We start from the raw sequence: 27,240 nt of genomic DNA, 5'->3' as shown, positions 1-27,240 counted from the left end.
ACGGTAGCATTTGGCTGCTGCGGCTCTGCGAATCTATTTATACGGAAAGGAAAGAGGGCGGAAGGCGTTGGAGCTTTTTTCTTACACTCGATTCGCATCTGAAGCATTACCTACCTAGAGCATCGCCGTTGTCGTCTTTTGGATATAGACAACTACACAAGAGAGCTTAGCGGAGCCAGCTCGCGGAGGAGAAAGAATTGGATAAAAGAGACAGTAGACATCCATACTACAGGCAACAACTTACCCACACCATACCCCCGACATCGTCACATCTTCAAGAAAGAACACCTCTACATACACGCCCAAACAACATACCTTACCTCCACCTCCACCTTCGCAGCCATGAACACAGACCCCCTAACCGGGCGCCCGCTCCCCTCCAACGCCATCCAGCGCGTCCTGTACCTCGCCCCAAAAGTCCACATCTACCAGATCCCGCCCCTGACCTCCACGAAAGGCTACCAAGCCTCCACCTGGACCGCCGACAACAACAAACGCCAAATCTTCACCGCGCGCCTCCGCATCCTCGAGACCTCCATCCCGCTCCCCCCCACCTCCCCCGCCGACGCCGACGATGACGATACTGCGGAGAAAGTCACGACGACGATCCTCCTAGAGGACGCAAGCACAGGCGACCTCTTCGCCGCCGCGCCGTACACGAGCCCGGGCACCGTGGAGCAAGCGCTCGACTCGAGCCGGTTCTTCGCGGTCACGGTGGTCGGCGAGGGCCGCAAGGCCGTGCTGGGCATGGGGTTCGAGGAGCGCAGCGAGGCGTTTGATTTCAGTATCGCGCTGCAGGATGCGCGGCGCGTTCTCGGCATCGAGGGCCCGGGGAACGCTGCAGCGGCCGCGGGGGGAAAGAAGGTGAAGCCGCAGAGCGGTGCGGAGGAGCCGAAGCGCGATTTCTCGCTCAAGGAGGGCGAGACGATTAGTATAAACTTGGGGGGACTGAAGGGGAGGAGGCAGAAGGCGGAGGGTGCGGCGGCCCCGGCGGATCAGAGGTCGGAGCACGAGGCGCTGTTCAGTATTGCGCCGCCGCCTGGCTCGGGGGGTGGTGGGGGAGGAGCGGGGTTCTTGCCGCCGCCGCCGAGTGCGAGGAGCGTGAAGGAGGAGAGGAGGAGGAGTAGGCAGACGTTTGAGCAGACGCCTAAGGACCTGGGGTTCGATGATGGCGAGTTTGGGGAGTTTCAATAGAATGGCTAGGACGGGGACTGTGGAGGGGTGTCTGTGTCATGGTGAACGTGCATTGTGTGCATATGTGGGGGAGGAGGGAGAGTATCAAAAGGGAGGCTGTGTGAGCTGTATTTGTTAAGCATGGAGTATTCATGGCATTGCATCATTGGGAGTTTTATTTTTTGTCTGTTGTTGAATCGTTCTAATAGTTCTTGTTTGGAATATGGGCTGGATTCCTATGCCAATTGATTGATATTACAACGCTGCCATGTGCATTTCGTACTCTATATTACATCGTGTCAAGGAAATGGGTATCAATCTTCGAGCTTCAAATATCTCATGTACAAGCTGCAGAGAGCAGGTCCTGGTTGTGGCCGGGAGTGTGTGTGGGGAGTGTGGGGAGAGGTTTGTGCCTTGATGTTTTGCATAGTAGCACTTCGCATAGCCACACCATTTCGAGTAATTCCGGTGGCCAGGTCTTGTGGAATGTGTAGTGCCGATCGAGTGGGATTGCGTGTCTCATGACTTTGCAAAATACCAGTGACCTGGTGAGGCGACGAGTTTACGTTCAAGGAATGTTGAATTCGGGAGAGTCATTCCGATCAATGAACGGCTCGGGCCATAGCAACAACGGATAATCCAGAGTGTAGGGAGCTCAGCCGGTGGGGAAGGGAGAGGTGCGGGGGCGTATATGCCATTTCAATCAGACCAGCCCCGAGCTTCGTCGTACAGGTCCTTGATATCTCGAATGAGGTCCTTGGGTTCTGAACCGTCGTCACAGTCCCTGAATTCTCCACCGTCGACTACGCATCTCGTTTTCCCATTCAGACGAATTGTACAGCTGGTTGATACGCCCAACTTGGCACTTCGCTGCACGCTTTTCCTGAGCATATCCATTCCATATGCACCATCGTCCCTGCTCATACAATGGTTTAATGTGTCGAAGTCGATGCCATGCTCTAATGCGCAATCCTCGATCAGATCCTTCTTCGGTATCCGTTCATACTGGCGAGACAGGCACATTGTGAATCCAAGGTAGATCTTGGGATCCGGGTACTCGGAAGCGGCGCAGAGCTCTAGGATGTTACCGAGACACTCGGTCTGGCCGTGCATGCACTTGACGCCATCGTCGTCGTCGGTGGTTCTGAAGGTATCAAAGTCAGTATATTTTTCAATCTGCCGGCTGTATGCGGCTACTTTACGAGGCTGGGAAAGGCTGTGACCAGCTGTGACAGGGGTAAAGAGGGCATCAAAGAACAGAGATACTCACGTTCCGATAAACGACAATTTAAAGTCTACCTTGTCGGAGACATTTGCCATTGTAGGCACGACAAGCTGTTCGAGGCAATCTCTCGCGTCGGGGCATTTGCTCCTGGGGGGTTGTTGGTCAGTCAATGTCGCAATCGCGTAGGCAGATGCGTTGTTCAGCTCACTCACATTATGTGCACCTCGAGAGGTACCTTTGACGTCTCCTCATCCTTGCCGTGATTATGAGTGGGATCCGCGCATGTCCATGACTGTGCAAGCCAGAAGATACCCAGGAGAAAGGCGAAAGCGGCGACATTAAAGCGGGTGATGCGGTTTGGCGAGGGTCGTCGCCGCATTGTTGCATGCGCCTCCGTCTCGTAGTTGGGGAGGAGGGGGGTTTTTGCGTCCATGTCGGAGCAAGGTGGACGATAGGAGGAGCTGAGTGTGGTTTATAGTCGTTCGTATGTATATCAAGCCACTGGTGGTTGGTAACAGGAGCTGAACAGATAGCAAGTACCCAGGTCGGTATTAGAAATGGCGGCAGTTGATTTCATTGATAAGATGGGACGGGGGAGAGTTGGGGGTTGGAGGAGAAGCACAGACGCAGACGACAATGGAAGGTGCGCACTAGTTGATTGGATGGGGCAGGTGGGCAGGTGGGCAGGTACCCACCAGCATTAATTCGTATGTACTGATACATGTACCTTCTTACTCCAACATAGCTCATGTCAAATAGTAGGTAGACAGAAGAAAAATGGATGAGAACAAAAAAACTGCTTGAAAATTGTTACACTTGTGCTGCTGCAAGCACAAAAGTTGTTAAGTACCAATGGTATCGGCCTGGGCTTGGATTGATCGTACAATGGGTTACGCTCCTATGCAGCCTTGTCTTCTCAAAGCATTACATACCATAGCACTTCCGTATATCATTATTCATTAACCATCAGCTCTACGGCAAACGAGCCTAACATGAATTTGCCCGAGTTCCTCCGAATTGATGGGGATCCGCTGTCGTCTGCGCTGGCTTCCTAGCTTTTACAAGGTTTGCAGAGGAGTGACTCAAAGAAGAGTATGGGATGGGAGGGGAGAGAGCAATGGTGACGCAAGGGAAAATGCTAATCATGTCTCTCGTCTGAGACGCACAAGAGTAGTTACACGCTGGAATTGCGGAGTACACAATAAAAGGAATTACTCCATCTCTACATGCACCGAGCAGCTAAATATAATCACAGCAATTCCCAGCCGAGTGGAGTTGAGACGTACAAGGTACTGTATGTACCTACTTATACTTGTACTTGTGCCTGTTCATACTCAACTCTTGTTACTTGAACTTAAAGACTCGCACTTGCAATGATACTTGTAACTTGCAACTACTTAGCTTATCTACTGGCAATACCTCGTAACTACTATTACTGCTAATAATAATACCTTGTAGGTACGGTACGGTAGTTGGCTGTCTGTTGTCGTATCTGCAAGAGTCCGATTGCGGGAAGACCAATAGCCGATCACGCGTTTCCAGATCGCCGGAAGTCTCGCCTTGTCTTGACTCTTGACTGGCACTGACTGGCGTTGACTCTGGTAACTGCTGGGCTCTCGTCTTGGACCTGTCGTTCCTGTCCAGCCTATCCAGTCCTGTCCAGTCCCAGTCCCAGTCCCAGTCCCAGTCCCAGTCCTGCGTTCTGCTTATCCCAACGACGCTCTTTCGCCATTATCGTTGCCTCGTCCGTCTCTCTGGCCTGGTCAACCGTTCGTCACATCTTCAGATCACAACCACCACCACCCCGCAAGTTCATCCGTTTCCTGGGTGCTAGCAGCCGGTCAGGCCATATTTCTTTTTGCTATTCCGCCGTCTTTGCACTTGTGATACCTTATTTCCTCGGAGTCTTGTCAGCGTCGCATTGCATCATAGCATTCGTCAAGTGTCATAGGGAAGCCCCGTCACGAGTCATCTTTACAACAACTCGTTCGACAGCAATCATCAGCCTGATCTATACACAACCTCGCACTCTTTCGCCAATCCAAAACCACCCTCACATAAATTATGACGGCCACCTCCGTGGAAAATCAAGTCCAGTACAATGGCCAAGTCACAGAGGTGCTCAGCAAACTTTCCGGCTACCTCAACGACGACTTCCTCCTCGACCTAGCGAGCCGATTTTCGGAGACCTATCGCGACCTGGCAAAAACTTCAACTTCACATTTCTTAGTCACCCCTGTCACTGCGCTACCCACCGGGAAAGAGAAAGGGAAGTTCTTGAGTATCGACGTTGGGGGTACCAATCTTCGAGTCGGCTTCGTTGAGCTCCTTGGCGACCTCCAAAATGGCACTCCCGCACCCATCGATACTGCGTCACAGACTCCTTTTAAGAAAATCCGGAGATCTCACGATCGCAATTGGCCCATTGGTGATCATTTGAAAATGGACAAGGCCGAGGACCTTTTCGCCTGGATTGGAGATTGCATAGCCGAAGTCATCAAAGATGCTCTCGATGATGCAACGACCTCGGACTCTGCGCTAGAATCGCCATTAGGAGAAGAACTATTGCTGGGCATCACATTCAGTTTCCCCATGTCGTAAGGTTCCCTCGCTTGTATATTATTCGCATTGGCCTTATCAAACAGGATGAGCAACGACTAACCATTTCACAGACAAAAAAGCTTATCGGAAGCCACATTACTTCCTATGGGGAAAGGATTTGGCATCACCTCAGATCTGAATCTAGGAAAGATGTTACTCGCAGGCTATGCACGCCATATTGAAAGGCCATCAGGGAATGATGATGCCAACGGCGACGCCAACTCAGCCAGCAAACGCAGGAGGCTATCTCGACTTCCCCGGATACGCATTGCTGCCATTACCAACGACACAGTAGCGACCTTTGCATCCCTGGCATACGCAGTCAAGGCAAAGCCAAACAGTCGCGTCGCTATGGGTCTCATTGTCGGCACTGGCACAAATGCTACAGTCCCCATGAAATTGGTAGACCTCCACCCTGCCAAACGCGATGACCTCGCCAATCCCGACGAAGTCGAGACAGTAGTCATCAACACCGAATGGACCATCCAAGGAACGGACAAACCATTAATAGATCTAGACATCAAAACCACCTGGGATCTGGAGCTGGATGCAAACAGCGAAGCGCCTGGATTCCAACCATTTGAATACATGACAGCCGGGCGATATCTTGGCGAGATCGTCCGACTCGTGTTCGTAGAAGTGATTGCTAGTGAGGGCACAGAACTGCCTCAATCACTAAACACAAAGAATGCGATTGCGACGAGATTTCTTTCAGAGGTCGTCGCAAGAGCCACGGACGACGAACTTACCAAAGCACTCGGGGATCAGTACGCGCCGATATCATCGTCCACGTCTTTCTGGACTCCCGCGAGAGTGAACCTTCTGCGCGACATAGCCTATGCTGTCCAGCAACGGTCGTCTGCATTGATCGCTGCCGCCAGCGTTGGCCTGCTGAACTGTGTGGGCGACATCAAGTTGGATCGCAAAGAGACGAACGGAAATGGCGTCGGTCCCCACGACGAGGGCGAGATAGAAGAATTGGTGATCGCATACGCAGGCGGGACCATTTCTCAGTATCCGCAATGGCGCGAGACATGCCAACGGTGGATAGACACCTTGGTGAAGAAAGGATCGCACGCCAACGCGACGAAGAAGGTAGTACTCAAGGAGGCATTAGACGGAGGTATCATTGGAGCCGGCGTGCTCGCCAGTATGACTGATGACATTGCATGAGGTATGGGAAAATAACGGACCAAAGAAGATTAGAACCATTAACTATATTCACACATCGGCTTGCTCGCGGGCCCTGCAGCCATTTACCTACCCACCTACCTGATACTCTTCGATATTCCTTGCTCTTACGTTGTGTCACCAACATATGCGGGGGCCGCAAGTTTGCTGTTTCATGTTGTTTATATCCCCCATCTCTATGCTCCGCCTTCCCGCAGGGGTCTCATCGTCCTCCATCTACAGATCACCGCATCTGTTCCCTTCCCTCTGCACTGACGACGGCGAGAGTGGCGTTCTTGCATCGACAGCACGATGCGCAGGGCGAACCAGCAAGCAAACAGACAGCGCGTGCACCCCGGCACGAGGCACAGTGTTAAATCAACAACCAGCGTGGTCGGCGACGGGAGCACAACCTCGCACAAAAGACCTGTCCAAGCCTCAAAAAAGAGGTTCGACAGCGATCTATTTTCTTTTCACTCCGTCATTGTTGTTGTTGTCTTGGTGCACGAACTAACCTAAACGCACTCTCGTCACATCTCTGAACAACCATCATCACTCTAGCATATATTTTGCGTAACCAGCACCACCGCACTTTCACTTCGGCTTCTTTCCCCACTCACTCAAGCGTCGTGATAGTTAGTCTGTGGACGCGTACGTTACCGAGTCACAGACAATCAAATCTTTAAACCCTCCTGTCTTACCTTTCCTTTTTTCTTTTCACCCCTTTCCCCTCAAGCCTCGCGCGCGCTGGGAAGCCTTCACTGAATCCCATCAATGGGCATTTCCTAACCACCACTCCTCCCTGGCTATCACTCCCTTCCTAGACCCTCAACCAGCAAACCCGACCAAACCAACCCATCGACTCAATCTCCCCATCATCACAGCCCCAACCCCTCGAAAAATGCAACCCCTCCTCCCCATCCCTCTCCTTCTCATCCTCCTCCAGCACACTCCCCTCCAAGCTTTCGCCCAAGTCTCTCAGCAGCGATGCTACTCCTCCGCCGGGGAGCTCGCCCCCGATTACATCATCCCGTGCTACACCTCCTGGACGGCCGACGCGACCTTCTGCTGCAAGCGCGGCAACGTCTGCCTGGAGCACAACGCGTGCTACGACGGCGCCACGGGTATCACCTACCAGTACGGTTGCACGGACGAGTCCTACGCCGACGCAAACTGCCCCAAGAAGTGCGGGCTCGACACGAAGAAGAGCGAGTGGGTGGGCATGGTGTTCTGTGGGGGTGAGGAGGGGGGGAGGAATGGTAGTTGGGTAAGTGAGAGACTGGAGAGGGACGTTGGTCCTTCGAATGCAGTGCTGCGCTGCGCTGTGCCACACACGCCGCCGTCTTCCCAAACCGTCTTCCCAGCCAGCATTGGAAGCATTCGATATCGCCAGAACTTGTGCTAACACAACGCTTCCAGCTATGCCACCACCCCGACAACTGCGGCGACTCGTGTATAGGCCACACGCCATGGGACCCGCAACTCGAGCGCCTCCCCAAGATACAATGCTCAGAGATGAAGCCCTCCCTAGTCGCCATCTCGGCGCCCTCCACCCTCTCCGACATCATGAAGATCCCCAACGAAGCGACCGCTCTCGCAAGCTACTTCGCAGCGCACCCGACCGCGCGGCCGACGTCGTCTACGTCCTCGCAACCCCCCGTCACCGCGGCGTCGACACCCGCCGCAAGCAGTTCGCAAGTCAGCAGCAGTACCGCGCCACCCACATCCGTGCCCGCAGACCCCTCGACCGCAGAATCCAACGCCTCGAGCGCGCGGAAGAAAAAAACCAAGGCCCTCGCCATCGGACTCGGCGTCGGGATCCCGCTCGTCATGTCCCTCATCGGCACAGCGCTCTTCCTGCTCTACAGACGCCACAACGCTTCTTCCTCCACCTCTTCCCCCACCACCATCCCCTCGTCTTCAAAGGAGGAGAAGCTCGACGCCTCGGACGCTGCGGCGATGCCAGGCTACGTCCACAAGGCCGAGCTCCCCGGCGAAGGCAAGCCGCTCGCGCAGCACTCGCCCGCGCGCACGGAGCTGGCGGGATCGTTTGTGGAGGGGAGTTCGACGTGGGGATCGCCGTCTACGAGGCCGGTGTCCGTTATGCCGCCGTCTGAGAGGGGGAGTTATGGGGCGTTTCGTCCTGAGGGGAGGGTTGTGGAGAGTGTGGGGGGTGGGGTGGTTCATGAGCTTCCTTGAGTTTTGAGGTTTCTTTGTTTGTTTGTGGTTTGAGGCGTGCACGATTATATCCCCCTTTGCATTGTAGTTTTTGTAATTTCGAGGGGAGGGGAGGAGGTGTGAGGGCGTTGGGTTGGGGAGATGGGAGGCCAGTTGTTCGAGAAGATGTGATGGCTCATGATGATGTTGTCAAGGTTGAGACGAGCTCAGTCGTTCGACCGGCAGCAAAACGATGCATCGAGAGCTCGGTGAAGACGGTTTGAACATAATGTATTATGATAATAATAAAAAGGAACGAATAATGAATAACCGTCACGAACACAAATGCATCGTTACAGCAATTGACAAAGACAATCGTCGAAAAGGAATTCAAAGAACGAAGAAGGAAGAGAGAAACAATCGAAAGTCGCGGGGGAGCGAGACGAAACGACAGCTCCCAAAGCTCCATGAAGCTGAAGCTGAAGCTCTGCTCTGCCCCTCCTCCGCTCCTCCACGAAAAAACAATCGAAGCTAACAGGGAGAGCTCTAGAGCGAAATCCCCGCTCATCCTTCCGCATTGACGCTATTCACTCAGCAAGCAAGCCATCCCTGTCCTTCGAGGGGTCCCTCAGCCTGCGGGTGGCAGGAAGTGCGATCGTGAAGAACCAATCCAGTTCACCCTTCGTCCCTGTAAAAAGCAATTGTTACCCCATAGTTACGCGCCTCGCCTTCCAATATCAAAGATGTCCCCTTTGCCCGGAGCCGCTACCGCACGAAGGAGGCTTGTTAGATGACTGCACCGTCCGCTTTAGTCTGGTTTTCTTACCCCGCGAAATGAGACTAGACTTTGTGGAGGCCACATGGCATCCCGCACCGAACCTGTCACGTCTAAACAAGCCGCCTTTTCTCGCTCGTACACTGCGCTCGGCAATAAGGATCTCCGCTCACCCACCAGGGCGAGCCGCGCCTTCGCCTTCGCCCTCGCGGAGCCGCCCAGCACAAGAGAGAGCGAGAGATCTGGGAAGGTCATGGACAGGACGGGATGGCGAAGCTTTCCCCGTCTTGGCTAGATCGGCTCCTCGCCTGCTTTGCTGGATTCGGACGGCGGGGCTTGCGATTGGTGGGCGCGATCAGCACGAGAGACGACGGGGGCTGGAACCTGCCTTAGTTGTTCGTTTCTCGTTTCTGGTTTCTTCACGGGGATGGCAATGCGTATGGGTGGACCCTGAGGGGACGGCGAGATTCACGGTGGATTTCACTTTCCTTTCCCTCGTGGGTAATGCTGCGCTCGACCGAGAGGGGAGGTTGCACGTCTGCGCTGGAGAGATGGAAGTCGGGATGATGGGGCGCGTGCATGGAGTCGGTCCTGCTGCAGTCACGGCATGGGTGGGCCTGGGTGGGAATTTGCAAGTGGGATGGGATGCATGATGGAGTGAATGGATGGCAGATGGATGGTTTCTGTTTCTCTCTTGGGGAGGTGAAGCAGGTTGCAATGAATGGTTATCATTCTGTTGTTGGTGTTGTGTTGTTGATGATTTTTCGGAACATTCGATTGATTTTAAGCATTTGGACGTATGTATCTTGATGGCTAAGCAAATCTAGATGAGTGCATTGGTCTTGATTTAATTCAAGAAGGGTAGTAATCGTCATAACACCTGTTATTATTTTTCTTTTGCATGATCTCGATCGAACAGCTGTTCGACGTCAGAGATTTGCGAGAAAGCTTCATATCAATGGGATTGCATGGATGGGGCCCGTTATCCACGGCCGTGGATGTCAATGATTTGCAGACGAGGTGGGACGGCAATCATGGGACTTCTGGAATTGAACATAGATAGATGCCTAACTGGTAGGCAGAGAGAGAGGCATAGAGGGCATTGAGGGAAGAGTGAGAGGGAAAGAAAAAAAAACATCAGGTGAGATGAGATGGAAAGTCGGAAGATCCCTGCTTAGCGATGCGGATCCACCCCACTATCCATATGGACCTTACTATAATGGGTTAGGCTATCGACTACCCTACCCTATTCTTGGACGTCATCCCTTTGACCTCCTCTCTCTCGAGTCTCAATCCTCTACCATCCATCTTCTACTACGAGCAACATCCTTTCACACCACCATAAGCTATCCCTCTGTAACCGCTATCTCGTCCATGACCACTCCATCTACCGCTAGTTACTGCAAAACACACCAATCCCATACCTTACCACTTGCATACCACCTCCCCCTCCAAGGCTTCCAGCACCTCTGTTCGGCCTTCTCAACAGTCCCGCACTAACATCAGCCCACCTGTTTAGATACTCTCAAAGAACCTCACAGCCCTCACAGACCTTGCCAACGCCTTCCACGCTAACGTAGACTTGCCACCCATCCGATGCGTCCCTCTCACCTCTCTAACTCTTTGCATGTCTCAAGACATCATCCGATAGTGCGATCAACTAACAATTCACCTACCCCTCTGCACCACGGCCGACTAAGCTGTGTGGCCTGCATTGACACCAATTGTGCCGTGACAATCACTGGACTCGCCCTCCGTCTCTCCGGCATGCTCCCCTAACCTCCGTCCTCGGTCAGGGAGGGATGCTAATGGATGAGAGGAGCTTGCTCGGCCTAATTGAGCTTCGAGACTTTTCTTACCTACATGCTTGGAACGTGGTACGCGTTATCCCAAAGTGGGGTTATACATCGTCATGAAGCCTTCCATAATATATAAAGGCCCTTGTTTCTTCCCTCAATAGAATATCCTTTCCATCATCATCATTCGATCAGCTACTTCACAGCATATCTTCCTATCCTCACAGCAAGAGCTCTTTGAGTACCAATTCTTTCTACGTGATACCCACAGTTCCTCCCATCTTCACCACAATGGCACCTCAATTCGAAATCCCAGAGACGCAATGGGCTCAGGTCTTTGAGAAGAACGGCGGCCCCGTCGAGTACAAGCAGATTCCTGTCCCCAAGCCCGGCCCAGATGAGGTTCTCGTCAACATCAAGTACTCTGGCGTCTGCCATACTGATCTCCACGCCTTGAACGGTGACTGGCCATTGGTAAGTTTTGACAGTTCCTCCCTACCTTGTAAACAATTATTCTGACCTTGATTTCTTTCTGTGCAGCCCACCAAGCTACCCCTCGTCGGTGGTCACGAAGGTGCTGGTGTTGTCGTCGCCCGTGGCGAACTCGTCAAAGATGTCGAGGTAAATATACACAAACCCCGCTCCCTACTACTCGGAAACACGCGGAATTGACAATATCCATAGCTTGGCGAACACGCAGGTGTGAAATGGCTTAACGGCTCTTGCCTTGCCTGCGACTTCTGCATGCAGGCCGACGAACCCCTCTGCCCCAAGCCCGACCTTTCTGGCTACACCGTCGACGGATCCTTCCAACAATACTGCATTGCTAAGGCAGCTCACATTGCCCGAATCCCCAAGGATGTTCCCCTCGACGCCATCGCACCCGTCCTCTGCGCCGGTATCACCGTCTACAAGGGATTGAAGGAATCCGGCGTACGACCAGGCCAATCCGTTGCCATTGTCGGTGCCGGAGGCGGTCTCGGTTCCCTCGCCCAGCAATACGGAAAGGCCATGGGCCTGAAGGTCATCGCCATCGACACGGGCGCCGACAAGAAGAAGATGTGCCTCGAGCAGCTCGGCGCCGACTCCTTCATCGACTTCGCGACCTCGTCCAACGTCGTCAAGGACGTCCAGGCCGCCACCGAGGACGGCCTCGGCCCCCACGCCGTCCTCCTCGTCGCCGTCAACGAGAAGCCCTTCCAGCAGGCCGCCGAGTACGTCCGCCCCCGCGGCACCGTCGTTTGCATCGGTCTCCCCGCCGGCGCCTACCTCAAGGCTCCCGTCTTCGAGTCCGTCGTCAAGATGATCACCATCAAGGGCTCCTACGTCGGAAACAGGAAAGACGGCGCCGAGGCCATCGACTTCTTCAGGCGCGGACTCATCAAGGCTCCCTTCCAGGTCGTCGGCCTCTCCGAGCTCCAGATGGTCTACGACAAGATGCGCAAGGGCGAGATCGCTGGACGATACGTCCTCGACACCTCCAAGTAAATGGGCAAACCACCTATCTACTGCGGCGGAGTATATTAGACGAACCTTTACGATTGATGACGGCGGGCGGCAACTGGTGGGTGTTCGGTGGGGGGGGGTTGTATTATGAGACAGGTCAAATGTAGAAGTATTTTTTCCTAAGATCTTGAAAAGTAAAGGGAAGGAAATGCCACATGCATTGGCGGGAGGACGAAAGGGGGACTATTTCTATCTTCTTATCTTTTCCTTTTTCTTTTCTCTCTGTACATAGCTTGCCAGTATCCTGGAGATGAGAATCGAAATTAAAATCCAAAATCACCACACTCGTGCATAATCTTTCCTGAACAACAATGATCGAAACAGAAAACCAGGAAACCAATGACAGAAGTCCCTGATACCATATGTAATCTGTTTCCATGGAGGATCGACAGATAAATAAAGGCACGACGCACCCAGTTGATACAGACAATCAACATCTGACATCACAGTTGGTGCTTGGGAAGTGAGATCCTAGATGATTTTTTGGCGATAGCGAATTTCTTGCGAAGGAACGTTTTTGGTTCTCGTTCAGGTTTTTCTTAATCTTACTAGGGAATTCTGCGTTGTTTGCCGTGTGTGTTCGCTGTTCATGGGCGGGGGGACGTGGTAATTAGGTGTGGTACGCGCGGAGCAAATCAACTAACATAAACGAACGTCTGGACCTGGTGCTTATATTTGACTTTCATGATTGAACAAGTGGTCGCTGGTATTATTCAAGGGATGTAAGGGCGACTGGTAAAGTGCCCAAAGGCAGCGCCGAGCGTGCTGATTTCGTTGCCTGTTTGGATGTTTAATTTCTCGACATTTCCCCTTTCCGTCAAGCTTCCCATTCCACTCAGGGCTACTATTGTTCACGAGGATTTTTTGCATTCGATCCTCACGTTCCAAGTTTCTCAAAATTTGCACACAATGTACACTCATCCATTCGCTGCTACCTCCGCCGAAAGAGAATCCAAAATTACCTAAGAGACAAGAGCTTTTTTTCCCTTTCGAATTACATATGTCCAATCTCGTCCGAAAACTAGATACCATTACATCTTACAGTCTCATACAATCTAATCTCACAGCCCTTCCTTGCACCTCAGTGCGTTCAGCACCTTTCATATCGGATCGATCAATCTCGTATACCCGGAGGTTGATACAAACAAGACCAAAGCTTTCCCCTCCTCACGCGCAATCCCCGAGAAGGGGGAAGTGCGATGACGGGGAGAGGCGTTGGGGGTGGTAATTCTACATAGGATTTAAGCCTTGACGAGCGGGGTGCTTCCAGCAGTCTCCCCCTTGCCTGCCATACGCGCCACCAACTCGTCGTCGCTGTCGCTGACGGACACATTATCGGCATCCTTGGCCGACCTCGGGGTTGTGCGTTCGCGGGGCAGGCTGTTGGGTTTCGTAGGGGTGCCGCCGACGAGGACGTCCTGCGAGACGAAGCCTTCGTCGATGCTTTTGATGGACGCGGGCGAATCGGGCTCCGTGTCTTTGAAGTCCATGTTGAGCAATACCACGCCTTCGTCTCGGTCGACGTCGTTCTGCTTGAGGTCCCGGTAGCCGTTGTGGTTGGTGTTGCTGAGGCTGTTGCTGAGGCGTCGGGTGCTTTCCCAGAAGCCTTTCATGCGGTTGTGGGCTGATGTCGGTGGTGCTGGGTCGGTGTGCTTTTGACGAGGTGGGGTCGGGAGGGTTTCCGGGAGATTGGAGGATGCGGAGTTGAGTAAGGTGACGGAAGGCGAACGAGAAGACGTTGGCGATGGACCTGAAGAGGGCGGGAGAGAGGTCGGTCGAGTGGGAGGGTGAGAGGTCAAAGATAGCAGACGGGCTGCGTCCGTGGAGGCTTTCTCACGGATGAAATGGCGTCTGTCAAAGGTGTCAGCGTGCCCATTGAAAATGTCGACGCGAATGGGAGAAGGCATGACACCCATTATGGAAAGTCTTCGAGAAATTGTCCAAGTTCCGTATTCAGGGGCGTCTACTCGTGCCCACGAGGACTTGAGCAGCGACTCACTACCACTAGGAGGGTATAGATCACTTACTGTTCGTCGGTCAACCCTGGCATATCTAGTACACCTCTTTGAACATCTGTAGGAGAGCTCTTCGGAGTGAGTTAGCAGTGCAAATCTTCACAAGCAGTATACTTGAGTGTGACATACAATCTCCAGCGAACGCTTCCGCTCTCCTGATCCACAGCATAGCAGAGCCTTTCGGAACTTGGCCAAGACGTCCTTTACTGCCATAGCGACTTGATATCGCTGAAAGAAGTAATCTGAAAGATCTATCCAAATGAACTCGGGGTATTCAACGAGAAATGTTGGAGACGCTGACGAAAGATGACCAAGCACAAACACAGGTATAAAGAAGATGATAACAGAAAAAACAGAAGCTGTGGATAAGCTCGTGATTTACACGAGCTCGTTGTTCATTGATAACCCGAGCGATGCTCAGGAGTCAGGACGTTTATTGAGAACGGAGTCTGGAATATAAGAGAAGCGGCAGATGACTTAGTGTCAAGCTGCCACGCGACGAAACTCTCCCATTCCTTGCCTCGAAGAGACATAGTCAAGGCGTCGTTGTCATTCCTTAATGGCGAAATAAGTATAGATTATACTTTTTCGAGGCATTGGAATGCTGTTGAGATAAGAGATCCACGCCTTCGAGTTTCGTGTACGAACACTCCGATCAGCGTTCTGCATCCACTTTTCCAGTATTTGAGCACCGATGAATTATTTCGAGCATATGCGTCTCCAAGAACAAAGACTATAAAAGGATCATATGAGTTAAGACAGATCGGCCTGGTCAAGTGGTTTGACAGGCGCAAGTGCAAGTGGGCAATTGGAGAGGTGTTTCGTCGTCCTGTCGTACCACCAACCTTGCATAAGCTTGCATTCTTTGATCAGGTACCATAATGCGTGTTTGAGACGCGATCAGAAAGATGTTCGGCCTTGCTGAGATTGATATTGGGGCTACATTTATGAGACACTAGCGTCCGCATCAAGGAATTGAAGGGTTGACTTGGTTTCCAGAATGGCTTGCGTTGTCGTACCCCGTACAACTGTCGATGCACACTATCGCAACGCCGAAATGAATTCCCTTGTACCAGGCGAGTATGTGTTTCTTTAGATCAGCGCCTACAAGAAACCTATTCAATGATGGCCATTTCGAGGTGGTGCTCGCGCACGCGCTGTCTCTTGACGAGAATAGCCTCATGACTGAGCCAAGTCTGGCCATACCTTAAACGTTAATCTATTTAGGATAGTCCTTTACGTGGAAGCTCTTTAGCTTGACAAATTGATCGAAACCGAACTTGCTCAGGGTCTGACCCTTTCCTGAATCCTTCCAGCCAACCCACGCAAGATCCTAAGTAGATTAGGACGAATTGTTTCATTATGGATGCTGAAAGACTTACCGGAGCAGGATAGTCGCACCGATTCACAAACACTGTTCCAGCCTCAACGTCTTCAACAAGTTCATGACCCTTTTCGACATCTTTGGTCCAGATGCTTGCCGTTAACCCAAATTGGCTATCGTTCATGAGTTTGACCGCTTCTTGGTCGTTCTTGACCTTCATGACGGGGATCACGGGGCCGAAGGTCTCTTCAGTCATGACCGCCATGTCATGATTCACACCGGTGAGAAGGGTTGGCGCAACGTAGTTACCGTCTGCAGGTGGCGACTTGAAAGAGTCGTTCTCTGGAGTAGCGTCTTGGGCGCCCTTCTCGAGAGCATCTTTGACGTGGGCTTTGATAGACTCGGCTGATCGTTGTGATACAACAGGTCCAACGTGAGTCTTGCTGTCGAATGGATCACCAAGCTTGTATCCCTTCAAGACCTCCTGAAGAGCTGTGACGAATTCATCGTGTATTTTCTCATCCACATACACTCGTTCCACACTGCAGCAGCTCTGGCCCGAATTGAAGACGGCGCCATCCACAATCTCTTCCGCAGCCCACTTGATATCGACGTCCGCACGGATATAGGCAGGATCCTTACCACCGAGCTCGAGACCCACACGGAGGGGGACTCGATCACTAGCAGCGCTCTGCACCGCGAGGCCCCCCGCAACGGACCCGGTGAAGCAGACCAATTGTATCTGCGGGGATCTGGCGATCGCTCCAATCTGGACGAGAGAACCAGAGTGGAAAACCTGGATGACATCCTCAGGAAGTCCGGCATCGCGGAAAACACGCTGAATCTGTTCGGCACTGGTTGGGGTCTGGGGCGAGGGCTTGAGGATAACCGAATTGCCTGCGAGCAAGGCGGGGACTATCGAATTTACCAGGGTCAGATACGGATACTGTAAATCTAGTCAGTACATGAGAATGCGACGAAGCGAGCAAGACAAAGATAGAATTGCCACACTAACATTCCATGGGAATAGAATAAGCACTGGACCGATTGGAACTTTTCTGATGTAGCGGGTAAAGCCCTTCTCTGGCTCGCCTGGCGTGTCTTTGAGGGTGTCCTCGCTAATTTTGAGGAGATACTCGCCGCGTGCCACGGCGGTGGTAATCTCTTTGGGCGTGAAAGCAATTGGGCGACCCATTTGCTCCGTCACCTCTTTGCCGAGTTCATCCTGACGGTCATTGAGTAGCTTCAATGCCTTCTTGACAATTTGCTGCCTCTCTGAAAGGGAGGTGCGGCGGTAGGCTTCAAAGGCCTTGACGGCTCTCTCAGGGATTGATTGGAGATCAGCATCTGAGAGGCCATTGCGTGTAAGAATTGGCTTGTTGGTGATGGGCGAAATCGTCGTAATGGTCTCGACAGACATTGTGGCGAGGGGGACTTGGGCGTGACCTCGTTGGATAGATTAATTGGATCAGGAGGGATTGAAAGAGGGCACCAATGCTCGTGTACAGTTTCAGCTGCAATTAAATCTGGTAATGGCAATGAGGCTTGAATTGACTGTTTGAGAAGTCTTGTCGCAAGGACGATACCTCCCTCGTAGCCAGATGACGTTGCTGGCGCCCCACCAAATCGAGTGGTACGCTACTACGCACTACTCGATTAGCGCTCTCACCCTCTTGGCATTTCGACTTCGAGGTATCTACTCTACTCTACACAGTACACATCGCTCCCACACTTTGTGTGCAAGTCTATATCCGACATAGACGAGTATCCAACCCGCACGGGGTTCTGGTCAGGCATGGTATTCACTTTCAGATATTCTCACCTGACTTGGCCGTTCAATCTACCAAAAATGGGATCTTCGGGCGACATACATCGGGCGGCGACTTAGACATGATGCTCTCTGCACTTGCGCTGCGGTCTCCTCTACATGATCCTGGCAAACCACTTCAGGCCCTGGTTACTATTGGGCCTCAGCGTTCAGGTACCTTGTCCTTTGGTAAAGTACTCTCCTTCTCTCCGGTCGCCCCCGCAAGTCACCAGTCAGAAGTCAGTGATTGTCTTTCTGCGATCCTTCAGCAGGCATAGCGTCCTTGTACGCATTGTGTTCATAGGCAACAAATGAATCCTCTGATTTCTATATCTGATATGCCTTTGATGGAGACCCACGCGTATCGAACGGCCTACCGAAGTAAAAGAGGAGGAGAACACAAGTATTTACGATTGTAAAGCTGAATAATATGCATTGCGAATCTGGACGATCAATACTGACATTATGCACTGCACTCTTGAGATACTGGAGCAGGACTGAATACCGTATCAAGCATCTCGCCAATTCCAAGAACTCCACAGCCTCGGAGTTTACCGCCACAGCAATATCGAGGAAGCGTCCAGACACTAGAGGGCGAAAAGGTGTACAAGGTGTACGAAAGCCAGCTCGTTTACAGCTGCCTGGAGCTTCTGTTGGCTGATGCCCTTTGCGGGCCCTGGTCCTCCTTCCTCCAGACGCAACTGCAGTCGTAAGAGTAGGATCACAGATTTGGTAAGAGCCAGGATCATGATCATGACCACACTGTGTTGTCAGTGAAACTCTGAATTTGGTAGCTTCTGGTCAGCTCCATCTCTCGATTCATGTGACAAAGTACGGAGTAGGACATGCTGAATATCGCAACAATTGCCAAACCCCCTTTTTGGCACCCTCATTGATTGCGTCCCAAGTCGCCCTCGAACGTATGGAACCGAAAATTGGTGGCTTGCGTATTTTTGGTTGCGAATCTTCTCCTATCGTCCTCTCTAACTGCACTCCGCCGCAGGTCGATGCAAGTTGCTGCACTGCAATATCTGAGAGATCAACGAACGGGCTCACTCTGGCCTGACAAGCCGTGATAGCCCTGCGTCCAGCTTCGCGTTCAATTTCACTTCTCCGGGTTGAAGCCTTCGCGCGCGGTATTACTTCTATAGTTTTTCAAATGCCGATCCGGTCTGCTGGTGCTGCTATAACGCAATCTTACTCTGCTGACGAGTGGTCTCAACAGATCAGATTCACTAACTCCACATTGTATCGTATTGAGTATCGAGTATTGTGTCTCCTTCCTGGACAGATTTGTCGTTGGCCACTCGCCCAGTCTATACTCTGATTCTCCACCCAGAAATCACTTCAAAGTCCAGGGAGTGGTCGAAATCTGTTGTTCACATGATAATGTATCTAGACCGTAGTTCATATTCAATTTCCAGGATCTTCGCCTGCATTTAGATGCCTGCTTGGATTAGTCAAAGCCAGAGCTGCTGTGACTGGGCGATGGTAGTGACACCACAGCCGGTCCCAAGAACATGCGCTGAGCACCGTATCAGTCCGATGACATTAGTGGCGAGCGTCGTATCCCATTCGGCTTGATTGTCAGGAAACATCCGTACCCTGAGGGCAATAAGCCTGAGGGCAATACGGGTAAGACACCTTTCTCGCAGGTGCGAGGATCCGTAACTGATTGTTGAACAGGTGGCATCGAATGCATGATATGCAGCTTCAAGGCAAAAGCCAGCCAAAACAACTCTAGAAATTTCCAAAATGACCATTGGCCCAAATTTCATGCACACATGTAATGGGGGTTAATGTGGAGTGCTTCCATGGCCCACGTGCATTTCAGTCTTTTGTTCTTCGCTGAGGAATATTGGTTCACACCCACTGGCAAACTCCTGTTCAGCGTCCAATGGCTGACAGACGTCGAGAGCGATCCTAGTCTGGGATGTGATGGGGGCGCCATCCTCGTACCGTATCCGTCGCTCATGGAGGGACTTCAGATGCACTTAGTGGTTAGGCAAGATTGGCACCATTCTCTGCTTGGCTCATTAACCGCTTTACCGTTGAGCAGGTCTGAACGATGCTCCAGAAGAAGCCAACACCCACCATGACCTGTTCCCTTCAGAGATTGAAGGCGCGCGATGGGCAAGGATGCGCTAGCGGAGAATATTTGCCCGTTCCCAATACGGCGTGGGCTGTATTCTCTTCACAATCCTGGCTCGATCCCCAGTGCCCCTCAGGACATTCGTACTGGTTCAGCAACATCTCGGGCGAGGTCTCTGATTGGCATTCTGTGTCATCTCAACAGTGCATTCACATTCTTTTCATAAGTTATGCTTTCACGACTACGATCCCAGGTTCGGGATACAGTCTTCCTTTGGCAACTGGGGCCTGAGCCAGGTTGCTAGTACTCAAGAAAGACGTGCTGGCCCTTTCCCCACCGTTAGAGGTGTATTGCTATTGATCGACCGGAGGGATATGCCGGTCAGTGTACCAAAAATTTCATTCTCGACCTCTTTGTAGACGTTCCTGCAGCGACTGCAGCCAAGCTGTTGAGGTTGCGCTGGAGTAAATGCGGTAGAGACCTGGCCGTTGAATGCGGAGCGATCCGCTGGCTTTACACGTCTTTGACAACCCGCCTAGGGTAGGTGGAAATCATCCGCCAACTGGTAGATGAGGTCAAGCTGCGACGCACGTCGAGTTCCATGGGCTATTATGGTCCGCAGCAACGTCCATGACAAGATTATGACGAGGCAGTATGCCCATTGTCATCAGACATGGAGAACAGGTTTGTCTGTTTTTAAGAATCGGAGGAGCATCCGCCGTTAAGGAACAAGTGAGTTTGGACTCTTAGCCTAGGTCGTCTGCTTGCGCTTCTCCGCCACTCGACTTGTCATAGGTGCTCTGTATAGGCTGGGCCAGGCACGCTGACATGGCCGTACCGCAACCTCTCATTTTGGACTATTCATCTTAAAACGCTGTATTATAGACCGGAGTTTGCGCATCGCACTTGCTGTCCAGTCCTAGTTTGGCATCCAGACAACGTCTCCTCTGCACGCGAGGATCCTAGTCGTTCATACTGTGGAGGACCTTCATAACATGCATTACCGAGCACGATAATGCTGTTCATTATTATGCGCAGGCTCTCCAGAGTTTGACGTAAGCGATTGTTTCTGGGGTAGCCCGGCCAGAACCCTCAGCAGTGCTGGTTTCCGACACGATGCTCTGGAAGCGTTTTGGAAGACTCTGACACCGATTTCATCAGCGCGTCTCTGGCATTGACTCATGCTCGCCGGCTTTCTTCTGGTAGAATTCTGGATGAAAGGCTGATCAGCACAGGCTGGTAGCGGATGGCTGGTAGGATGGATTATACACTGGGATGTAGTATGACTGGCAGGTGGCGGACAGCAGCGACCGACCTTGTATTGTGCTGGGACACATCGCTGCTGCTTCTGCTAGGGTGAAGACCTTGGTCGACCTGTTCGCGGTCTCGAGTATTCCGGACATATTGGTACTGGAGGGTATCTAACGGACAACGACGGTGGATGGTGGAGACAGCATATGGTCCCGTGCCATCAGCTGGCGTTCTGATGGTGGTTGCACGAGATGTGTGTTATGGACGCCAATCACGATGCATCTCGTTTCCTGATCGACCAGGCCTGTCAACGGCAGCGGACCTCATGGTGGTATGGTGGATTTGTTAGGTACGGGGGAGTACTAACGAGGTACTTGTTCGAGCGGCATCGGTACGCGCCTCTGCCTTAACACGGTCGCATATAGGGTCAAGGATCGCACGATCAGTCAATATCTTTTTGATTGCGGGCCTAACCCGCGGCGAGCATTTGAGGGTGCATCCGTTCAAGCTCGCGGCACCGACGATCCTGCGGCCTTGTGGACTGTGCTCAACGTGAAAGCGTTGTTGCAGCCAGGTCCCCCCGGCCCCTACCGGGGTGAATGCTGAGGGTCTACTACTGCGAGGTATGGGTACTATGGTCCATGGTCTGAAGGGGAGGGATGGGGAACGGGGGCAGCGCACAGAACACCTTTTGAGATGTCGACCTTGTCTTGTACAGCGAGCCCTTCCCTTCGTGCTGTGCTGCCCATCTCGTTTGCAGCAGATGGATGCAGTCCATGTGGCCCAGAGACAGACTATCTGACGCGCGACGCAACTGGACCCGGAGAAGGGACTTCCACCGGTATTGACCACCCTGCAACCTCCAAGCAACAGTAAAACTGTGCTATACCCCGCGACCTCTAAGAGGTCTCTTAAGACGGAGAGCACATCGGCCGGCAGCTATATTGTAGTCAGGCACGCGCAGCCGCCAGCCAGCCTACATTTGTTCTCGATACCCACCCTACTTGAGAGACTACCAGACTTCATCAACACCCTTCCTCTCAATCCACCCCAACACAATATCATACCTATCTCCACATACAACATTCGACAATACGCTCTGTTCGTTGTCGACATACTGGATCGCCCTCCCTGTTGTCTCTAAGAGTGTAATTGCGGCTACGGCCCCAAAGGACGCTAGCAACATGCTTTCCTATCAGTACAATATGCCTCCGGGCAACATGGTCGATCAACACCAACATCTCGCCGCACAACATATGCATTCTCCCTTGGATACATTGGCACATACTTCTCAGTATGCTGCTCTGCAATTTCATCAGAATCGACATGTTCTTCCAAATGGTAAAGCCATGGTCAAGCCTCATCGCATGCCGTACCCCACAGGCCCTATCGCTCCGCGGGACCAGCGAAGTGCTATGCTTCACGAAAGATCCGGCCGAAACCCTTCCGCATCTGGCCCGGTGCGACGACGTATCAGTCGTGCCTGTGATCAATGCAACCAATTGAGAACCAAGTGCGACGGCAAAGCGCCTTGCGCTCATTGTTTAGGTACTTCTCTCCCAGTGTCAGCAAGTGAACTGGACACACCCAGCCCTGTTGAAAGAAATGACACTAATCACACATATAGAATTCGGTCTGACATGCGAGTATGTACGAGAGCGCAAGAAGCGTGGGAAGCAGTCAAAAAAGGAGATCGCCGCTGCTCAAGCAGCAGCGGCCTCTGCCGCTGGAGGATCGAACAGCGGGAATAGCAACGCAGCCCCATCAGGCGATTCCACCACGGGTAGCCCACAGTCTCACAGCACTGGATTCAACGAGACTCAAAAGAGGACCGATGTTTCTGCTAATGGCGTGGAACATACGGAACAGAGGCCACTGCCCGAGCTCCCTCCAAGTCGCTCCGCTAGTATGGCTTCAGCCAGCATGGAAGGTGCACCTATGTACCAAAATGTCGCACCGATGTCTCGAGCAATGAGCTTAAACAACATTGATGCCATACCCGAGAATTCTGTTCATCAGATGTCCGTTCCAAACGATGGCATGGGCCCAATGCAGCCTCCACGGATACAGACCCAAGGACTGCCGATGCACAATCCAATGCAAGAGTATGCATCGATAGACGACTTTCATCGCAACATGATGCACCAATCCCCGCACCCGATGATTCAAAACGGCATGCATCCAATAATCCCATCTAACGGAATGCCGGAGTACACCGACAGCCCTTACTCAATGATGAGTCCACAGAGTGCGCAAGCCCCGCCGAATGCTTTCAGGATACCAACCGAGGAATCACAGATGCCGGGATTTATTGGCCATTCTCCTGTGTCTGGGTCCCCAGGCTGGCTGTCGATACCGTCACCAACTACAGCGAACATGTACCCACAAGCGATGAACGCACAACAGCAACTTCGATACCCAGTATTGACACCACTCCTCCCACACTTGACGAACATCATGCCCATACAATTGGCTTGTGAATTATTGGAGCTATATTTCCAAAGCCAAAGCTCAGCATTCATGCAACCTGTCAGGTAGGTCAATCGATGTGACAGTAGTCATCTGCCACTTGCGTGGTAGTGATATCCAACATGCTGGCGCCGTTCACTGACACATTAGCATAGTCCGTACGTACTTGGTTACGTCTTCCGAAAACGATCGTTTCTGCGACAGAACAACCCGCGCGTGTGTAGCCCAGCACTCCTAGCATCCATGCTCTGGATTGGCTGCCTCACAAGTGAATCGCCGTATCTGGCCTCCTCTCCATCTGCCCGGAGCCAGCTTTCCGAGAAGCTGATCAATTTGACGATCAGTCTATTGAAGCCACTAGTGCATACGCAGGATGCCAGTCCCACCTTTAGCAATTCGACCGTCAACGGTGTTACTCTTGGTAACTTTGGTATGCCAGCGGTGCAGGATACCGATGGTTTGCCAGGTGCACCTGGTGGTGTGGATGACGTTGCTACTTATATGCATCTGGCTATCGTGATATCTGCGAGCGAGTACAAGGCTGCTAGCCTTCGCTGGTGGAATGCCGCTTGGTCTTTGGCCAGAGAACTCAAGTTGGGCAAGGAGGTTCCGATGACGCCACCACCCGAGCAGGAAGATGATGTGCCTGGAGAAGTTGATATGGAACACTCTAACAGCCAGAATGGTCCCATTGATCTTTCCGAGGAGCAAAGAGAGGAGCGCAGGCGCATTTGGTGGCTCCTGTTTGCAGTGGACAGGCATCTTGCGCTTTGTTACAACAGACCATTATCCTTACTCGATATCGAGGTAAGCACACTTCTCGATTTTTCTACCTGGCCTTGATCCCAAAAGGGGTCCTTTTGGTGTCTTTTTGCGGTGCTTTTCCGACGGCACTGCCATTACCCACACTTTTCCATGTAGTCAAGGGGTCAACACATACGGAGTATCATTCTGACTCTGTCGGCAGTGTGACGGCCTCTTGCAGCCTGTCGATGACTCCGTATGGCAAGCAGGTGAATTTTATAATGGGGACTGCGCTCAGACATTTTCAGATTCAACCTCCCCTTTTCACCGACAACGAGGCGCCCCTTTTGAGTGCACCGGACTTAGCATATACGCCTTCTTCCTACCTCTGATGACAATTCTCGGAGAAATCGTCGAGCTCAATCACGCGCGCAAGCACCCTCGGTTCGGACAGTTCCGCAACGGCTCTGACTGGGACGACCATGCAGCCGAGATCACCCGGCAACTGGATGCATATGGAGACACCCTACAGCAATTAAGAGCAAGAGCCGTTAACGAGGCCAGCATGGAGGCGCACGAAACTCTGCATCCGGATACACCACGATCTGTCAATTCAACGACCTCGCGCGCGCAGGAGGCCCTGATGCGAGCGAGAATCGTCGTTGCGTATGGTACTCATCTAATGCATACGCTTCACATTCTACTGAATGGTAAATGGGATCCAATCGCTCTTCTAGACGACAATGATCTTTGGATCTCGTCCCAGTCTTTCATCGACGCAACAGGTATGTGATCAACAATCGCGCCACCTTAAGAAATCCACTAATAAAATCCAGGTCACGCAGTCTCAGCTGCTGAAGCGCTCAACGAGATCCTCGAACATGACCCTGACCTCAGTTTCATGCCCTTCTTCTTCGGAATCTACCTGCTACAAGGTAGTTTTCTTCTACTGCTAATCGCCGACAAGCTCCAAGGCGAGGCAAATCCCAACGTTGTGAAGGCATGCGAGACGATCGTGCGCGCGCATGAAGCTTGCATCGTCACACTCAACACCGAGTACCAAGTAGGTTGATATTTTCCGCATTGAGCCTATGTTTCTCTCGCCACAACGTTCCGACAGCCTTCCGATCCCATCGTTTCATCCCGAAATGAGTATATTCATGCTAACCAAACACTGCAGAGAAATTTCCGGAAAGTCATGCGCTCTGCCTTGCAGCAAGTGCGTGGGAGAGGCATGGATGAGCATGCCGAATTTGCACAACAACGTCGTAGAGAGATGCTCTCCCTCTACCGGTGGTCAGGTGACGGTCAAGGGCTAGCCCTGTGATTGATATGGTTCGTCCAAGTAACCACATCGTACCCCCAGCAGGTACCTTGATCGAATCCTGGTCGCCTCTTCTCTTCAAGTTACATTTTGATGTTACGTATATCTCCTTTCCTGTTTGTTATGATGCTTCTTCTTTTCTTCATTCTTGATCCATGTCTTGATTTATTTGATTCTTTAGTTGGGTGTACGTCAGTACAGTTAGGGTTTGGCTGGGCGGCGTTATGGTTGGGCTCCTCAGTTCATTGAACTCCTTGTGTGGGGCGCAAGAGGATACGATGGTTGGCTCCCACATATACTGTTTCGCATGGCATTTGCACCAAACAAGTTACTTCTTTACTTCGGACGGATGGGCGGCGCAAGTTTGGCTTCCCTTGTGTCAAAACTGGTTCACAGGCGCATCTATCACATTTTTTTCGATCTACTTCTTTTCGCACCATTACAAGTATTGCCGTTGTACCAGGGCCTTGTAAGCGAGGGTGCCATGAGTCGAAGAAAGTTTGGTTGAACAACACCATTATTTCTGACCGTTGAAACGGGGTGGCTGCTACGGGGAAGACGGCAGAGCGATTGTCGAGACCACTTTCATCCTTGTTCTAAGAGGATCGTATGGTATAGGTAGGCTGCAAGGTGCGAGTAATACTTAGCCCGCGGCAAAAGCACCCAAAAAGTTTAAAGCTATCAACATACATGTCAATAACAGAAACTGTATCCCCACCTCCTTCTGCACTCGTCGTGGCCCTGCACTGAGAATGGAGCTGCCTTCTCTTGTTTGTTTCATTTAATCATGGTACTATACCCCTACTATATGTTTCAGATCAACTATTGCGCCCAACCCTCGTCCTTAGCGAACTCACGCCTCAGCCCAGCCCACCAGGCGGAGGGACTATCATCCACAGTCAAACTTTAATTCTCCCTTATCAACAAAACCAGATCGTATCAGACGACCCTGTGCACAATGAGAAAAGTAATTTTATGAAAAGTCTTTGGAGTAAGCGCGCGCGAGGGATGGACGATGGCTCAAGGGCTCACCGTGCGGGAAAGGCAAATGCCCAAGGTACAGGCATCCTGAATCAGGAGAACTAGTATTGCTTACCATGTAGTGGTACATTAACAGAACAACTCATCTCATCTGAGCGTATAATTGCTCAACGATATGAAGCAACCTTCTCGTTGAATAGTCTTATTGATTCAAAATATTAAAAATCACTATTATATGGTCACTAGTGCTATTGAGATATTTGTTTGTACGATCACGTATAAGATCCCATTTAGGAGGCGGAGATATATCGGATTTGGCGAATGAAGAAGCGGGTTCTGACCTAGGGATACGCGCATAGAGACTCACTAGATAGAGTGATGGACTACGCATATTGTACGAAGCGGGGTGGTATACTTTCTGGTACTTGGGAGACTTCAAACGTGAATGGAGCTCGCTACCAGATATTTCGGCAGCATCGAATCCACCCCTTTTTCCTCGCGATTTCAACAACAAGATGCAAAACAGTTCGCATTCAGCCAACACAATCCGGACACAAGCCTTCCATGGTTACCTACAGAAGGTGCGAAATACCAGGCAACTCGTCACGGCGTTTCAGAATATCAAGTTGTTGAGCTACACTTACAGGATGAAGGTCGTTGCAAGGAACAGGGTAGAACGATTGACAAGCACACCTCCAACTTCGCTGATCAACTGGCTGGCTCTCCTCATGCCCGACAAAGAACATCCCAGACTTGGCAGGGCTGCCTGGAGGGTGTGCTCATGTATGTATGGAAGGTCATTGAAATTAGAGGAAGTGAGCGACAACTCG

At 51.9% G+C, this 27,240-nt stretch overlaps 10 protein-coding genes across 10 annotated transcripts; 5 read left to right on the top strand and 5 right to left on the bottom strand.

Annotated features, from left to right (window-relative positions):
- The first annotated feature begins 256 nt into the window (after positions 1 to 256).
- On the top strand, positions 257 to 1,352 carry BU24DRAFT_132405 (adaptin ear-binding coat-associated protein-like protein 1). Its single transcript, XM_033521029.1, has one exon. It carries the CDS (start codon positions 343 to 345, stop codon positions 1,192 to 1,194), a length of 852 nt encoding a protein of 283 aa, XP_033388366.1. The 5' UTR covers positions 257 to 342; the 3' UTR covers positions 1,195 to 1,352.
- Positions 1,353 to 1,872: 520 nt separating this feature from the next.
- BU24DRAFT_431605 (uncharacterized protein) lies at positions 1,873 to 2,777 on the bottom strand (the record flags this gene model as incomplete). Its single annotated transcript, XM_033529878.1, has 3 exons — positions 1,873 to 2,317; positions 2,444 to 2,545; positions 2,611 to 2,777. The coding sequence occupies 3 exons, from the start codon at positions 2,775 to 2,777 to the stop codon at positions 1,873 to 1,875; spliced, it is 714 nt and encodes a 237-aa protein (XP_033388365.1).
- A 1,685-nt stretch (positions 2,778 to 4,462) lies between these two features.
- BU24DRAFT_431604 (actin-like ATPase domain-containing protein) lies at positions 4,463 to 6,172 on the top strand (the record flags this gene model as incomplete). The annotated part of the gene is made up of 2 exons (XM_033529877.1): positions 4,463 to 4,995; positions 5,071 to 6,172. 2 exons carry the CDS (start codon positions 4,463 to 4,465, stop codon positions 6,170 to 6,172), a joined length of 1,635 nt encoding a protein of 544 aa, XP_033388364.1.
- A 707-nt stretch (positions 6,173 to 6,879) lies between these two features.
- Positions 6,880 to 8,445, top strand: BU24DRAFT_131468 (uncharacterized protein). Its single transcript, XM_033521026.1, has 2 exons — positions 6,880 to 7,436; positions 7,589 to 8,445. The coding sequence occupies exons 1-2, from the start codon at positions 7,071 to 7,073 to the stop codon at positions 8,366 to 8,368; spliced, it is 1,146 nt and encodes a 381-aa protein (XP_033388363.1). The 5' UTR covers positions 6,880 to 7,070; the 3' UTR covers positions 8,369 to 8,445.
- On the bottom strand, positions 8,405 to 9,040 carry BU24DRAFT_132364 (uncharacterized protein). The gene has a single exon (XM_033521028.1). The coding sequence runs from the start codon at positions 8,892 to 8,894 to the stop codon at positions 8,523 to 8,525; it is 372 nt and encodes a 123-aa protein (XP_033388362.1). The 5' UTR covers positions 8,895 to 9,040; the 3' UTR covers positions 8,405 to 8,522.
- A 474-nt stretch (positions 9,041 to 9,514) lies between these two features.
- On the bottom strand, positions 9,515 to 9,704 carry BU24DRAFT_419616 (uncharacterized protein). The gene has a single exon (XM_033527262.1). The coding sequence runs from the start codon at positions 9,680 to 9,682 to the stop codon at positions 9,521 to 9,523; it is 162 nt and encodes a 53-aa protein (XP_033388361.1). The 5' UTR covers positions 9,683 to 9,704; the 3' UTR covers positions 9,515 to 9,520.
- Positions 9,705 to 11,188: 1,484 nt separating this feature from the next.
- Positions 11,189 to 12,385, top strand: BU24DRAFT_342623 (alcohol dehydrogenase-like protein; the record flags this gene model as incomplete). The annotated part of the gene is made up of 3 exons (XM_033523324.1): positions 11,189 to 11,371; positions 11,438 to 11,518; positions 11,582 to 12,385. The coding sequence occupies 3 exons, from the start codon at positions 11,189 to 11,191 to the stop codon at positions 12,383 to 12,385; spliced, it is 1,068 nt and encodes a 355-aa protein (XP_033388360.1).
- Positions 12,386 to 13,540: 1,155 nt separating this feature from the next.
- On the bottom strand, positions 13,541 to 14,631 carry BU24DRAFT_477099 (uncharacterized protein; the record flags this gene model as incomplete). Its single annotated transcript, XM_033532961.1, has 3 exons — positions 13,541 to 14,401; positions 14,431 to 14,489; positions 14,548 to 14,631. 3 exons carry the CDS (start codon positions 14,629 to 14,631, stop codon positions 13,645 to 13,647), a joined length of 900 nt encoding a protein of 299 aa, XP_033388359.1. The 3' UTR covers positions 13,541 to 13,644.
- Positions 14,632 to 15,637: 1,006 nt separating this feature from the next.
- Positions 15,638 to 17,162, bottom strand: BU24DRAFT_431602 (aldehyde dehydrogenase; the record flags this gene model as incomplete). The annotated part of the gene is made up of 3 exons (XM_033529876.1): positions 15,638 to 15,751; positions 15,801 to 16,688; positions 16,758 to 17,162. The coding sequence occupies 3 exons, from the start codon at positions 17,160 to 17,162 to the stop codon at positions 15,638 to 15,640; spliced, it is 1,407 nt and encodes a 468-aa protein (XP_033388358.1).
- A 4,914-nt stretch (positions 17,163 to 22,076) lies between these two features.
- On the top strand, positions 22,077 to 25,432 carry BU24DRAFT_342928 (transcriptional activator xlnR; the record flags this gene model as incomplete). Its single annotated transcript, XM_033523338.1, has 6 exons — positions 22,077 to 22,440; positions 22,520 to 23,426; positions 23,517 to 24,168; positions 24,329 to 24,890; positions 24,942 to 25,168; positions 25,286 to 25,432. The coding sequence occupies 6 exons, from the start codon at positions 22,077 to 22,079 to the stop codon at positions 25,430 to 25,432; spliced, it is 2,859 nt and encodes a 952-aa protein (XP_033388357.1).
- Between the last annotated feature and the right edge of the window lie 1,808 nt (positions 25,433 to 27,240).

This window comes from Aaosphaeria arxii (genome assembly GCF_010015735.1).
Source record: "Aaosphaeria arxii CBS 175.79 unplaced genomic scaffold BU24scaffold_2, whole genome shotgun sequence".
In the NCBI taxonomy this organism is placed as follows: Eukaryota; Fungi; Ascomycota; class Dothideomycetes; order Pleosporales; genus Aaosphaeria; species Aaosphaeria arxii.
Note: the sequence above shows the minus strand (reverse complement) of the source record. Positions and strands in the feature narration are given on the sequence as shown.